The 16,711-nt window shown below is 41.9% G+C and overlaps 1 protein-coding gene across 1 annotated transcript in view; it reads right to left on the bottom strand.

The window, feature by feature from the left end:
* The window catches only part of LOC132871984 (guanylate cyclase soluble subunit beta-2-like), a gene marked incomplete at its 5' end in the record, with an annotated part of 28,072 nt that extends 21,844 nt beyond the window's left edge, over positions 1 to 6,228 (bottom strand). The window contains 3 exons of the mRNA XM_060906636.1: positions 1,275 to 1,369; positions 4,853 to 4,926; positions 6,208 to 6,228. Coding sequence (XP_060762619.1) covers positions 1,275 to 1,369; positions 4,853 to 4,926; positions 6,208 to 6,228 — 190 coding nt within the window. The remainder of the gene's footprint in view (positions 1 to 1,274; positions 1,370 to 4,852; positions 4,927 to 6,207) is intronic.
* Positions 6,229 to 16,711: the final 10,483 nt, after the last annotated feature.

Below are 16,711 nucleotides of genomic sequence, written 5' to 3'. Positions count from 1 at the left end.
ATCTTTTTTATGCCTTTTGGAGATCATTTCATCTTCAACTTGCTTAACTGTTCACAGTAACAGCAATTTTGACCAGGGGTGCCCAAACTTTTGCATACCACTGTAAATGAGGAAGTTATTCTAATGTTTGTAAACAAATGAACTGATGATGTTTAACCTGTGTCAGAAAATCTTTTTGTTCCACTTTCTACCCACTTTCTAAGTGTTTTCGTAGATCACATTTTGTTAATCATTCATTGTTGTTTGTATTAATTTCGAGTTTTGTAGTTTACCAATAAATATCAACAGGCAATTGACATTGTAACCGCATGAAAATCCAGGTCAAAGATCGCATACCATTCCTCAAACCAAAATATAAAATGTCTACTGATATTGTAAGATGTGGTAGATATTTACAACAAACTGCAAAAAAAAAAAAATTCTGAATGGAATAGAAAAATCTGAATATTTCAAGCATGTAATTTTTTATATGCTAGGAATTTAATTCTGGTCTAATTCTATTTATTGCAATAGGATTCCAAATACTCAATAAAAATTCCATTCTGTTAGGGATCAGAAAAAAAAATTATCATAGCACTTTTATTTTTTTAAAGCACTTCATCTACTTCAACAATGTTACACAAAGATCGATCCATAACAGTTGTAAATGTCACTTAATCCCACAGGGTGTCGATAATGGTGGACACCGGTGAAAGTGATCACTATTATCGACACCTCACGCGACTTCTCAAACGTGTGTTTAGATACCAAATGGTGACTGTCAAATGAAAGTGTAAGAAACAAAGTAGGTTTCGACAAGGAGATCATGAAATATCGGTGAATTTGATAAGTAAAAATATGTCCATGCTTACCTGCGATGATAACGCCTGGGTTTTCCTCAAATTGCTGATCACGCTAAATAATTCCATCTCAGGTAACGAGCTGTGTCATCAGACGACAAGATCAAAGGGCGATGGGGGTCTTCTGGTTGATTAATTAACCAATAATAACTATTGTAACTGAAACTCACCTTCGTAAAATTGTTTTTATTGGTAAATCTGAAAAGGTGTAGATAATTATGGACTGTCGATAAATGTAGCCGCCGCTGTACTACGTCCTGCAGCGTCCTTTGTATTTACTGTGTCATGTGAATTTATTGTCTCTTACACTATCACACACGTTCCTTTATCCCCCTGTATTTTTTTTCTGCACCAGTGTTTTGTGAGAATATTTCTCACAATGTACTGTATATACCATACGTATAAGGACAGAATGACAAAAAAAAAAAAAATTACCAAGAAGCTTGCATGCCTCTGCCACAAGTCGCATGGTGATGTCATCTTTGTACACCTCATATGTCATGAAGGTGTCTTGGACGCCTGCTTCATCCCTACAAAATCAGCATTTATTCTTCAAATTATGAAACATAAAGAAATCATTCATGAACAAAATGTAATTTTTACAGATGTTCCATTTATAACAAACATCAAACATACTTGGACAGCCAAAACATCCAGATGACATAAATATGGTCAAATAGTGTACCGGTATGTTTAGGTATTAATAGAGAAAAAAATAATCAAAATTATATCAGTTCAAAAGTTTGCATGTATTTTAATCAATAATGTTTTCCAATAACTTCTACAGTGTCTTGCAAAAGTATTCATCCCCCTTGGTGTTTGTCCTGTTTTGTCGCTTTAAAAGCTGGAATTAAAATGGATTTTGGAGGGTTAGCACCATTTGATTTACATGCCTACCACTTTAAAGGTGCAAATTGTCATTTTATTGTGACACAAACAATAATTAAGATGAAAAAACAGAAATCTGGAGTGTGCACAGGTATACACCCCCCAAAGTCAATACTTTGTAGAGCCACCTTTTGCTGCAATTACAGCTGCAAGTCTCTTGGGGTATGTCTCTATTAGCTTAGCACACCTAGCCACTGGGATTTTTGCCCATTCCTCAAGACAAAACTGCTCCAACTCCTTCAAGTTAGATGGGATGTGTTGGTGTACAGCAATCTTCAAGTTATGCCACAGATTCTTATTTGGATTGAGGTCTGGGTTTTGATTAGGCCATTCCAAGACATTCAAACGTTTCCCTTTAAACCACTCTAGTTTAGCTTCAGCAGTATTTTTAGGGTCATTGTCCTGCTGGACCGTGAACCTTCATCCCAGTCTCAAACATCTGGCTGACTCAAACAGGTTTTCCTCCAGAATTGCCCTGTATTTAGTGCCATCCATCTTTCCTTCAGTCCTACCAGCTTTCCTGTCCCTGCAGATGAAAAACATCCCCACAGCATGATGCTGCCACCACCATGTTTCACTGTAGGAATGGTGTTCTCAGGGTGTTGGGGTTGCGCCACACATGGCGTTTCCCATGATGGCCAAAAAGTTCAATTTTTGTCTCATTTGACCAGAGAATCTTCTTCCATGTGTTTGGGGAGTCTGCCACATGCTGTTGGGCAAACTCCAAACGTGTTTTCTTAAGCAATGACTTTTTTCCGGCCACTCTTCCATAAAGCCCCGCTCTGTGGAGTGTACGGCTTAAAGTGGTCCTATGGACAGATACTCCCATCTCCGCTGTGGATCTTTGTAGCACCTTCAGTGTTATTTTTGGTGTCACTGTTGCATCTCTGATTAACTTGTTTGCCCGGTCTGTGAGTTTTGGTGAGTGGCCTTCTCTTGTCAGGTTTGTAGTGGTGCCATATTCTTTCCATTTTGCTATAATGGATTTAATGGTGCTCCCTGGGATATTTTTTATAACCCAACCCTGATCTATACTTCTCCACAACGTTGTCTCTGACCTGTTTGGAGGCTCCTTGGTTCTCATGTTGCTTGTTTAGTAGTGTTGCAGAGTCAGGGTCCTTCCAGAACAGGTTGATTTATACAGACATCATGTGACAGATCATGTGACACTTTGCTTGCACACAGGTGGATCTTAATCAACTAATTATGTGACTTATGAAGTGAATTGGTTGGACCAGCTCTTATTCCGGGGTTTCATACGAAAGGGGGTGAATACCTATGCACACTCCAGATTTCTGTTTTTTCATCTTAATTATTGTTTGTGTCACAATAAAAAACAATTTTCACCTTTAAAATGGTAGGCATGTTGTGTAAATCAAATGGTACCAACCCTGCAAAAATCCATTTTAATTTCAGTTTGCAATGCAACAAAACAGGACAAGCACCAAGGGGGATGAATACTTTTGCAAGACACTGTATATCCACTCTTTACCTTTAACTCCCTCCAACGTCTGTGTTTATGTCTGTCTCCCTCTCAAGAACTTTTAAATTCTCTCAGTTTTAATATTTGAGTAGATAACAGTCAGCTGTTTCCCTGTAGAAGACCATTTCTGTCAGGCCACAGGTTTGGTATGCATGTTTGTATTTATTTATTTATTTATTTATTTATTTATTTTGGGGGAGTATTTAAGAGTTTATTTATCAAATATACATTACAGCACAGTGAAATTCTTTCTCTGCGTTTAACCCACACATGCACAGAGCAATGGGCAGCTGTGCTACAGCACTCGAGGAGCAGTTGGGGCACTTCAGCTATGTAGAGGACAGGGTAAATGCTGTTCAGTCACTCCCCCCACCCACACATTTTCCTACTGGTGCAGGGAATCGAACTGGCGAACTTTTGGTCCCAACATACTATCTCAAGATTCTCATAATTGTCATTTATTAGCTCAATATTTTGAGTTATCTTAAAATCTCATCTCATCTCATCATCTGTAGCCGCTTTATCCTGTTCTGCAGGGTCGCAGGCAAGCTGGAGCCTATCCCAGCTGACTACGGGCGAAAGGCGGGGTACACCCTGGACAAGTCGCCAGGTCATCACAGGGCTGACACATAGACACAGACAACCATTCACACTCACATTCACACCTACGGTCAATTTAGAGTCACCAGTTAACCTAACCTGCATGTCTTTGGACTGTGGGGGAAACCGGCGCACCCGGAGGAAACCCACGCAGACACGGGGAGAGCATGCAAACTCCACACAGAAAGGCCCTCGTCGGCCACAGGGCTCGAACCCGGACCTTCTTGCTGTGAGGCGGCAGCGCTAACCACTACACCACTGTGCCGCCCCAATTGCTGTAGTTTTGAAAGAGAAATGTTGCCCCATTCTTGTCTGAGATACAATTTCAGTTGCTCAACAGTTCCGGGTCTCTTTTTCCATATTTTGCGCTTCATAATGTGCCAAATGCATGAATGTAGGCTGACAGGTGGATGGTGGTTACTATGCAGCACACAAATCCTTTTAAGTTATCCAAACACACTTTACATTTAGCAGACGCTCTTATCCAGAGTGGATGTACAATGTACCCAGAACAGTCTGAGGAGCAGTTGGGGGTTAGGTGCCTTGCTCAAGGGCACTTCAGCCATTCCTACTGGTCCAGGGAATTGAACCAACAACCTTTTGGTCCCAAAGCTGCTTCTCTAACCATTAGGCTATGGTTTGCCCAACATAATATTGTAGTAGTAACAAGACGATATGTCAAAATATGAATATAATACACCTCAATATTTTGAGAGATAAAGTCAGTATCTCTATCATGCCACAGTATGAAATAGGCCTTATATTCATTTTAGGACACTTGGGACATGTGGGAGGATTTTTTTTTTAACTAAAATTGATTTCATTAACTCACATTACTGTTCAGCTACAGTATAGTCTTGTACTCTTCACTAAAATGAAAAGGTTCATTTGAAGAATGTACTGTGTAGCCTAAATGTGACGTATTCTCAGCATCCAGTTTGGACGCATTTACGTCACTGACTGTGCTCGTTTCCGCCATCTAGTGGACAATATGGATATTTTTTATATTATAAAAGATATTAAAGTCATAACAAACAGTCACCTGAGTTTATTCCATATGTCCTCTCCGAATGTATCGATCACCAGTGACTTCAGACACGTGTTAATAAATCCATACTGTCCATATTAAAGAGAACATTTCGTTAAATATTGCAAAAGTTCATACATCATAAGGACAAATCAAACAAAACAACACGGATATCTACGACTTCTGCAGCCTACACACTTTTTTTATTAGATTTAATGAAGTCTAAAGGTTAGAGAATTAATCATTTAAAGAAAGAAAGAAAATAACTAAAGTTTTGCAGTAGCTATGAGGATTTTTTTTTTTTACCTTATCCAACTACTGGATTTAAGATTAAAATGTAAACAATTTAACTATTCAGACAATTCGGTACATTTTGGATAAGTTCTCCTAAAATCTTACCATTTCACTGCTTTGATTTTCCGTAAGATGTTTTTATACCCAGGAGCGGATCCTTCATTTTCAGCAGTATGTTCCTGCGGAGAGAAAACAACGCGACACAGCGCTCGCGCTTCTCTTCATGCTGTGATGCGCACCCGGTACATGCTGTCATGCGTAATAATTATTAATTAGTCGTTTCAACAGAGGTCATTTTACTAATTAAAGCCCTGTAGGCCTCTGTTATAACTGCAAGGAAAAAAATATGCAGTGGAAGAATTAATATCGAGAATTTATATTCATATATATTATGTTTCCCCCCGGAAATTGCTGAACGGCGCGCGCTCACTGTTGGCTGTCTGCAGCACTTTTGGCTCGCGCGCATCAGAGCAAATCTGCATTGCCATTTAGAGCAAACCGGAAGTGTGGGCTGGGCTGTCTATAATAATAATAAAACGTGATAGTGGGGACAAGCGGCATCTTATTTAATGATTAATAGCATCAGCTATACGAGCTGTCATGAAAATGTCAAGTCAACTTTATTGTCAAATATGCTCGACATACAGCACAGATGAAATATCAAGGCCTCTGCATGCTCTTGCGACAAGGCTTTCGCAGACAGCTTTTCGCAGACAGTTGTAATTAGTGGTGTGTCGTTCACGAACGAACCGTTCTTTTTGAACGAGTCTTCGAAGTGAACGACTAGAACTAGTTCGCGCTGCCTCTCGTTCTCGGTCGTTCGCGAATCAGCAGTCTCTGCTCGCTGGCAGCAGGGCGCTCGCTGAATCTCGGTCGTTGGCGAATCAGCAGGATCTGTTCAGTAGCAGAAGGGCGTCCAACTTGCATTTTGATCTGTGCAGAGCAGCGCCACTTTACTTCTTTAAGGCAGCTGGGCCATAGAAGGTTCACGCTGCACGCTACACGTTCACGTGAAGAACCGGACCCTGGGCCATTAAACTTCATGCTTGGATGTTCACGTGTTGCGTCTGTTCTACTTTGACCGAGTAACCAACAATACGGACTCTTCGGATGACGACGATTGCCTCATTCTGCTTTTACTGAGACAGAGGAAGAGAAAAAGGAACAGAATTTGGAGCCGAGAACACTTCCTTCTGAGAGAAACCCGTGGTGAATTTCACCGAACATTCTATAATCTGCTTGACAATCCCGATGAAGAACTATTTTTCAATTATACCATTCAATTATATTTTTTCTGAAGTTTTCCCCTGAAAGCATAGAGTTATCTCCCTAGACCCGTTCTGATTGGCTGGCGCGGCGGTGACCGCATGCATTGACTGGAATTTCCATCTTCACGCCTAGAAAAAAGTGTGCATGTTCATTTCACGCGTGAAGTGTACAGCGTGCAACGTGAACGCCGTTCTATGGCCCAGAGCAAGTCATGCTACGTTTGTCCACTTTTCTTTACACGCGTGTAGCGTGTAGTGTGCAGCGTGAACCTTCTATGGCCCAGCTGCCTAAGGGCTATCTGAGCCCTATTATCAGAGCGTTGACACATGCCAGGTCTTTAGTTTACAATTTAGAGCTCTCACTCAGCAATACATTTCAGTTCACAGCGAACGAGCTCAGCAGTTCGCGAACGAACGAACGAACAGCCAGCCTGCCTGCTGCCATACTGGGCTGGGCGCATAGCAACTAGTGGTGTGTCGTTCACGAACGAACCGTTCTTTTTGAGCGAGTCTTCGAAGTGAACGACTAGAACAATGAATGATCATGAATGCAGCAGAGAGACATCGCAGGCTACTGTTCGCTGAATACGATGACTTGTAAAGTTGTTTATTCTCTGAAATGAGTGTTGCTGTTAAATAAGCAATTTTTTTTTTTTTTTTTTTTGCTTAATGGGTTTGAGAGAACAACTGCATAGCCGGCAGACCATGGCTCTACTAAAATAAATATAATAAATATAAAAACAGCTTTATTCTCATCTACATTTAATTAACTTTCAGAGCTTTGTTTATGTAGTCTTTTTCAGATAATGCTAGGATAATGTTTTTCTTCCATCTTTTTCTCAAGCACATTGTAATGTATGAAAATCTATTGTGGATGGCACCTCTGCCGCCTCTCGTTCACTCAAGATGAACTAAACTTCGGACGACAGCCACTGTTGTGCCGCTTTGGTGTGACGTCATCAAAATGAACGAACGAATTTCTTTGCTGAACTGACCGACATGAACGAACTGGCGGAAATGAATCGCCATGTCCCACCAATAGTTGTAATTTATCGTTGAGCGGGGAGTAATAGGCGTGCGCGATGTTATTCACCGCCACAACGCAAGGGGGCGCGAAGTCGCAAAATCGCTAGGAGTAGTTGGTGGGTGTGGTTAGTGGAGTGTTTATCCTCCGGTTACTTATAATGACTAGAACTGGAGTCGTATAGACCCTTTTCAGTCACGTGACCTTCGTAAACGCGACCACCATTTTGGACATGTAGCGGACTTCGGCTCGAATTGGTTTGAATGCGAGGAAGGCGACAAACGGAGAACATACAAGAAAAAGGAGCGAGATGCAGAAAACACCTTCGCTATCCAGCGACGTAGGGCATTTACAGGGCGAGCAGAGGGAGAAATAACAACAGTAACAACACATTAGCAACGCCGTACAGAAATAGCGGTTTATGGAACAGACCCTTTCGGTTCTCGCTCATCTAGCTGCTACAATGACTGCTTAGACTGCAACAATAATACCTAACACACATTTAAGTATCCGTCGTAAAGACGTGAAACTCGTCGAGTGACGAGTGTGTTCATTGATAAGCTAACACAATCTAAAAGTAGACATACCATCACACTGCCCTGGCGCTGTGTACAGTTTACCTTCTATGGTTTGTGCACTCACTATTTGCCATTACTTTCTCCAACCGTTGTTAGAGATTACAGGGAACGGCCTGGATTTAAGAGACAAATACATGTTCCTCTTGTTTTGAACACTTAGCCCATGTTTACATTAGACCGTATCAGCGGATCATCAGATTAACGTTTTTAAAAGCGATTAGTGTGCACACAGCAACACCAATACACGATTCGTCTGCACACAGCAACACCAATACACGGATACGCTCGGCTCCGCAGGCATCCTGCGCTCCAAATCACTCCGCCCTGAACAGCGAGTGCCCTCTGGAGGGTGCGCACTCCGGCCCTGCGCAGCTCACACAGCGCGCGAGTGAAGTGCACAAGCCACGATTCGGGACTGAGCCGCTGTGTGTGTGATCCCAGCGCAGATCACTTACCACTCGCAAGTGGAAGGATGGCAAGCCTAAAGACAATCGTTTTTTTGTTGTTGTTGTTACATAGTCAAGAGAGGTGTCGGATCACTGGATCCAGTGTAAATAGCTGCCGGAGCCAACGCCCGAGGTTCCGGAGCACGCTCCGGCTTGCTCCCCCTCAAATTAAGCGCTGTTTGTAGAACACTGCCTCTGATCTGTCCTACAGTCTACCAACAGCAAAGGAACACAACACTAGCTAATACCTACTACAGAAGAACAAAGAGGTTACAATGGGTTATTTTAGCCTATTTGGTTACACACTCGCCGCCACAGAATGTTAACAGCAATGTAATGCCTTTTCTGGCTAATTTTATTCGTCTTACCTCCAACAAAGTGGTCACTACACAAGCGCTGGTATGCCGAGGGCTGCCAATCTGTTACTGGCCGCTATCCATCTTCTCCGTCGGGATCCGATAAAATGATAAACCTTGCCTTGTTTGTTGATGGTTACTACATCCAGGTGCACAACAATATAGTGGCATGATGGAAGTCTTGCTGAAAATAAACACTTTCTTTGCTGCCGTTCCTCAATGCTGGCTGTGGTAAACTACCGGTAGTACATGTCCAAAATGGCGGCCGCGTTTGTCGTGACGTCACGTGAAAAGGGTCCATAGATGTACGTACTTCCTCGATCAACCGCTCTTCGTGCTGCTCCATCTTCACTTGTGTTTTTAAAAATGGCGGTCGTGAAAACAAAACAAACCGGGCTCTGTCTGTGCTAAACAACTGTTGGGAATACCAATTAAAGAGTCCTGGTTTTGGGTGGAAAGTTCATGACATGGGGGAGAAATATGGAATTAAAGACTTTAGCTTTAGTCCTGCACTTGTTTTGAGCAAAGTTCCCCCATGGATGTTGCCAGTCCCAAAAGTTGATCTAGAACTGCTGAAAGAGAAAATGGAACAAACTAATGAATGAGCATTAGCTATGTACTGTGAAAGACATCTTGTATCTAAATATTATGGGTTTGTAAAGATATTTACAGATGGGTCAAAAGATATACAAAATGGTCATTGTGGAATTGGGATTTTTATCCCAAAATTTAACAAAAGTTATGGATATAGATTAAGTAATTTTTTTATCAATATACACAATAGAGTTAACTGCAATAATTACTGCACTGAGATGGATTGAAGAAATCAAACCACTTAGATCTGTTATATGCTCTGACTCACTTGCAGTTTTGCTCAGCCTTGAATCAGGTAATACAGTAAGAGAGGATCTGATAATTGAGACAAGACATTTGCTATTAAATATTAGAAATCTTGGAATATTAGTTCAATTTTGTTGGGTCCCAGCACATGTTGGAATTAAAGGAAATGAAATGGCTGACAAAATTGCCAAGAAAATGCTGGAAAAAGAACATATAGGAATTAATATCTCAATGGGGAAGGGAGAAGCAAAAACTAAACTTAAGTCAGAAATGCTGATCAAATGGCAACATGATTGGAAGGCAGAGCACAATGCCAGGTTCTACCACTCAAATCAGGGAAATGTTTGGGGGAAAAGGGCTACAGGTCTCAACAGAAGGGAAGAGGTTGTGTATAGTAGACTAAGGTTGGGTCACACATGTCTTAATGGTACATTGCAGATAGTAGGGAAGAGTAATGGGTTATGCAGGTACTGCCAAGTTAAAGAGGATGTAGATCATGTTCTATTTAACTGTTACAGATACTCAGAACACAGACGACAGTGGAAAGAAAGAGAGGCAGAAAATGGAATAGTGAATATCCTGAAAGAAGAAGGAATGCAAAGAGATAAAATGAAATCCCTATTTATTTTTCTCAATAATTCAGGTTTAATGAAAAGGATTTAATTTTTTTTCTTTTTTTTTTTTACTTGATCAAATAGCCATAGTCTGCTAAGTCCCTTTACACACTCCTGTACAGTAGGTGGCGGTATGCACCAAAGAGATGTAATCTGCCAATAAACTAAGAAGAAGAAGAAAACAAACCGGGAAAGTAGGGAAGCGGAAGTGCGTGTACAGCGGATGTAGAGTGGACCAATCAGAGCCCTCTTGTCTGCGACGCTGTCTGCGGTGGTCACAATTTTTGGGAGGTGTGCGCAGAGCGTCTGCGAAGGTGGGGGGGCTACGCAGACGCCATCTGCGACACCGTCTGCGAGGACTGCGTTGTCAGCAAAAAGGCAATGCAATAAATAAAAATAGAATAATTGAAAAAAACAAACAGTATAAACACTCTAGATAGGAACTAGACATAGACTAAACACTCAAACAATATAAACAGTATAAATAAACAGTATAAACACTAGATAAGAACAAGACGTAGACTAAACATTCAGACAATATAAACAGTGTAAACACTAGATAAGAACTACACACAGACTAAACACTCAGACAGACAATATAAACACTCCAGATAAGAAATAGACGTAGACTAAACACTCATATATACGAGTGCATCTCAAAAAATTAGAATATTGTGAAAAAGTTCAATATTTTCCATCAGTTATTTAAGAAAGTAAAAATGTTATATATTATAGACTCATTACACATAAACTAAAATGTTTCAAGCATTTTTCTATTTTAATTTTAATCAGTATAGTACAAATACAGTACAAAAACATTTTAAAAAACATCTCAAAAGATTAGAATATTTCATTTCGAGTTTGAGTAAAACAGTATGAACACAGTGTATCTCTCGGTCTAGTTCAATACACACAACCACAATCATGGGGAAGACTGCTGACTTGACTGTTGTCCAGAAGATGATCACTGATGCCCTCCACAAGGAGGGTAAGCCACAAAAGGTCATTGCTGAAAAGGGTGGCTGGAAAAGGTGCACAAGCAACAGGGATGGCTGCAGTCTTGAGAGGATTGTCAAGAAAAGTTGATTCAAGAACTTGGGAGAGCTTCACAAGGAGTGGACTGAGGCTGGTGTCAGTGTATCAAGACCCATCACGAACAGACATCTTCAAGAAAGGGGATACAACTTTCGCATTCCTAATATCAAGCTACTCCTGAGCCAGAGACAATGTCAGAAGTGTCTTATCTGGGCTAAGGAGAGAAAGAAATGGACTGTTGCTCAGTGGTACAAAGTCCTCTTTTCAGATGAAAGTACATTTTGCATTTAATTTGGAAATCACGGTTCTAGAGTCTGGAGGAAGAGTGGAGAGGCACAGAATCCAGGGTGTTTGAAGCCCAGTGTTTCCACAGTCTGTGATGATTTTGGGTGCCATGTCATCTGCTGGTGTTGGTCCACTGTATTTTATCAAGTCCAAAGTCAACACAGCCATCTACCAGGAGATTTTAGAGCACTTCATGCTTCCATCTGCTGATGAGCTTTTTGGAGATGCTGATTTCCTTTTCCAGCAGGACTTAGCACCTACCCACAGTGCCAAAACTACTACCAAATGGTTTGCTGACCATGATATTACTGTGTTTGATTGGCCAGCCAACTTGCCTGACCTGAACCCTATAGAGAATCTATGGGATACTGTCAAGAGGAAGATGAGAAACACCCGACCCAAAAATACAGATATGCTGAAGGCCACTATCAAAGCAACCTGGGCTTCAATAACACCTCAGCAGTGCCACAGACTGATCACCTCCATGCCACACCGCACTGATACAGTAATTCATGGTAAAGGAGCCCCAACCAAGTATTGAGTGTATAAGTGAATATACTTTTCAGAAGCTGGACATTTCTGTATTGTAAATCCTTTTTTTGATTGATCTTAGGGAATATTCTAATAATTTGAGATACTGGATTTCTGATTTTCATGAGCTATAAGCCATAATCATCAAAATTAAAACAAAAAAGGCTTTAAATATTTCATTTTACATGTAATGAATATAGAATATATGAAAGTTTACCTTTTTGAATTAAATTATGAAAAAAAGGAACTTTTTCATGGTATTCTAATTTTTTGAGATGCACTAGTACACACACACACACACACACAAATTGGTTCAAATAACCAAACAGTCAAGGGCACTTGAGGTATAGCAGGTAAACATGAAATAAGCAATATAAACAAACTAGCAGCTGTTAAGATGAGGTAGTGCGGAATAGTGCAAATGAGCGAGGTAAAGTGAGATATGCGGCCCCTGAGTTCAGTGTGTAAATGAACGATGAGGTGTGTGTGTGTGTGTGTGTGTGTGTCAACATGCAGCGAGATTTCTTATTAATCTGCCCTCTATTGTCTTATTTTATCAACATTGTTGGAGATATAGAAAGATTTTTATTGTTGTTGTCCCATGTGTATCATAAAAAAGAATGATATTCCATAGGGGCCATGGTGCAACATGCAAGAAATCATTGTGTGCATGAAACTATATGATACTTGAATGCAAGATTGATGATACTCAACAGAGATTTTATTTATACTTCATCTCATTATCTCTAGCCGCTTTATCCTGTTCTACAGGGTCGCAGGCAAGCTGGAGCCTATCCCAGCTGACTACGGGCGAAAGGCGGGGTACACCCTGGACAAATCGCCAGGTCATCACAGGGCTGACACATAGACACAGACAACCATTCACACTCACATTCACACCTACGGTCAATTTAGAGTCACCAGTTAACCTAACCTGCATGTCTTTGGACTGTGGGGGAAACCGGAGCACCCAGAGGAAACCCACGCGGACACGGGGAGAACATGCAAACTCCGCACAGAAAGGCCCTCGCTGGCCACGGGGCTCGAACCCAGACCTTCTTGCTCTGAGGCGACAGCACTAACCACTACACCACCGTGCTGCCTGTTAATATCACATATGAAAATAAATTAATAACATATTACATCACAGGCATCCTTATCCAGAGCAATGTACAATAATGACACAGTGCTCCTGAGGCAGGAAGGCCCAACAATGGTAGCTTATCAGCATTGGGGCTTGAACCCATGACCTTCATCTCAGAGCATTAACTGTTGAGCCACCACTCTACTCAACAAGCACAGATGAAAATGAATCGTGTACAAAAATCACCTATGAAAGTCAAGCCCTGTGTTAAACAAAATCATCCATCCATTATGTGTAGCTGTTTATCCTGTTCTACAGGGTCGCAGGCAAGCTCGAGCCTATCCCAGCTGACTATGGACGAGAGGCGGGGTACACCCTGGACAAGTCGCCAGGTTATCGCAGGGCTGACACATAGACAAACAACCACTCACACTCACACCTACGGTCAATTTAGAGTCACCAATTAACCTAACCTGCATGTCTTTGGACTCTGGGGGAAACCGGAGCACCCGGAGGAAACCCATGCAGACACGGGGAGAACATGCAAACTCCGCACAGAAAGGCCCTCGCCGGCCACTGGGCTCAAACCCAGAACCTTCTTGCTGTGAGGTGACAATGCTAACCACTACACCACCGTGCCGCCCTAAACAAAATCATGTGAAACTAAATGAATCACATATAAAATTACATATTAAAATAAACTAACTGTGTGAAAAAAAATCCATCCATTATCTATACTGTCTGTCCATCAGGGACACGAGAGAAACTGGAGTCAATCCCAGCTGATATAAAGTGCATATCCTGGACCAAATTCATTTTTTTTAATATGAAAGAATGTCCCTTTACACACTCGTCCAGAAGGGTAATTTTGCACAAGGCCATCTGTCTACAGCAGAAAAAAATAAAATAACAAAACGCGTCTGGAAAAATCCCAAGGGAGTCTGGAGCCAGATTCGTGACGTTGCCTGTGGACGCGCCAGCAGGCTGCGAGAGCTTGGACGGTTTCAGTGCACAGTCTGTGTAGACCAAGTTTAGCAGCTAGCGATTTTGCATTGAAATATGGAATTGTCACCTGAGCTCAATGTGAGAAACAATGAGTACTAATCCCATCAAGACTGGTGTTGCTACACCCTCCTACGATCCATCTGTTAGCTATTTCAATAATTACGTGATAACGTTGAAGAAATTTGCAGAAAACCACCAGGTCGTTTTCTCATAAACAAACCAGCGCTGACGTAGCAGAGGGAGGTGTCCCACACGTGAGGTCACGAAAATCAATGTTTCCTGGGAAATCCAAATGCCAAGTTTTTCAGAGGCGGACCAATTTGCCTCAAATGGCTTGATTTCAACTGAATTTTTCTGATATTGTGCAAGGTAAAAAAATTGCACAAAATGCAAAATGTGACAGATATTTGACCAAAGTTTAATATTAAAAATAGGAGAATTACATTGATCTTGCTCCTGAATTTACCCGTGATATGCACTTTAAGCCCATGTTTACATTAGACCGTATCAGCGGATCATCAGATTAACGTTTTTAAAACGATTAGTGTGCACACAGCAACACCAATACACGATTTGCGTGCACACAGCAACACCAATACACGGATACGCTCGGCTCTGCAGGCATCCTGCGCTCCAAATCACTCCGCCCTGAACAGCGAGTGCCCTCTGGAGGGTGCGCACTCCGGCCCTGCGCAGCTCACAGAGCGCGCGAGTGAAGTGCACAACCACTGATTCGGGACTGAGCCGCTGTGTGTGTGATCCCAGCGCATATCACTTACCACTTGCAAGTGGAAGGATGGCAAGCCTAAAGACAATCATAAGTACACAATGGGCAGTATTTGCATCAGTATTTGCATCAGTATTTTCATACTTTTATACTCTTTAATGAAAGGTGATACAAGGCGGAAGTCCGCGCCGTTTTTCAGCAGTCGCGTCACATGACCAACGCCAGCGAATCAGGAAGGTGGATGTCACAGTGACGTTGTCCAATGACGACGCCAGCTAGAGCTCAGCACAGCGTATCCGCGTATCTCAATGTTTAAACAGCACCGGAGCTGACACGATCTAGATTGAATACGTGGACCCTGGCGGATTCCAATTTCCCAGCGTTTCCAGGCGGTTTAATGTAAACGGACAGTGCATCCGCGAAGAAAACGAGACAGATACGGTCTAATGTAAACTTGGCCTAAGGCGAGAGACAGGGTACAATCAATTGCCAGTTTATTGCAGAGCTAACACAGAGATGAACACCCACTCACATTCACACCTATGGGCAATTTAGAGTAGCCAATTGACCTAATCTGTTCGGGGCCAGTGCTTAGTTTGGAACCGGGTTTTCTGTTTCCACTGACAAAGAACTGGCTCTGGGGCCAGAAAAATCGGTTCCAGGCTAGCACCAACTCTCTGCTGGGCCAGAGGAAAGAACCGCTTACATCAGTGGGGGGGCGGAGTTGTTAAGACTGACAACAATAACAAGACCGCGAAAGATCACCATTTTTAAGCGACGAGAAGCAGCAGCTGTACAAACGCGAAGTCATCCATTATTATTATTGTTGTTGTTGCTGCTGCTTCTTCCACGTTGTTTTTGCTTCAATATTCGCACAAAGGTTGATGCAAACGTAGCGACGTAACTGACGTAAACAGCGACATAAAGACGTATACAACGACGTAACTGACGTATACAGCGACGTAATGACGTGTCTTCTCTTAGCACCGCGAGCGATGGAAAAGCAAACTGGTTCTCGGCTGGCTCGCAAGTTGAACGAGTTGTGAACCAGCACCAGCACTGGCCCCGAACCAGCCCTGGAACTGATTTGGTGGAAAAGGGGTAACAGAAAGGCCCCAATCAGCCATGAGGTTCAAACCCAGAACCTTCTCACTCACACATCAAAACTGTGTGAACTGTGAATTTAAATGTGAAGTTACACTACCCAGACCCCCCCCCCAAAAAAAAAAATGCTGCACACGCTAATATTTCATTGGACCACATTTAGCTTTGATTATAGTGCCATTCATCATGGCGTTGTTTCAACAACTTTAAGCAACATCACAGCATTTATTTCCATCCAAAGTTGTATTATTTTCCACTGAGATCTTGTCTTGACAATGCGAGAGTCGAACTACTCTGTAAAGTCTTCTCCAGCACGTCCCAAAGACTTTCAGTTGGGTTAAGATCAGGATTCTGTGGTGGCCAATTCATGTGTGAAAATGATTCCTCATGCTCCCTGAACCACTCTTTCACAATCTGAGCCCTCATTTTATGCCCATGCCATCAGGAAAGAAAATAATCCATTTGTGATAATCTGATCATTTAGTACATTCAGGTAGTCAGGTAGACGCACCCATCACTCTGGAATAGAGTAAATCTGGACTCATCAAACCAAATGACCTGTTTCCATTGTCCCAGAGTGCAATCTTTAGGCTCCCTAGCAAATTGAAGCCTCTTCTGCTGGTTTTCTTATGACCACACAGTTGTTTAGTCCCACTCCTGTGAGTTCTCGTCATATTGTGAGT

This window comes from Neoarius graeffei, chromosome 23 (genome assembly GCF_027579695.1).
Source record: "Neoarius graeffei isolate fNeoGra1 chromosome 23, fNeoGra1.pri, whole genome shotgun sequence".
Classification (NCBI taxonomy): domain Eukaryota; kingdom Metazoa; phylum Chordata; class Actinopteri; order Siluriformes; family Ariidae; genus Neoarius; species Neoarius graeffei.
This window is presented reverse-complemented; position numbering and strand designations above follow the sequence as displayed.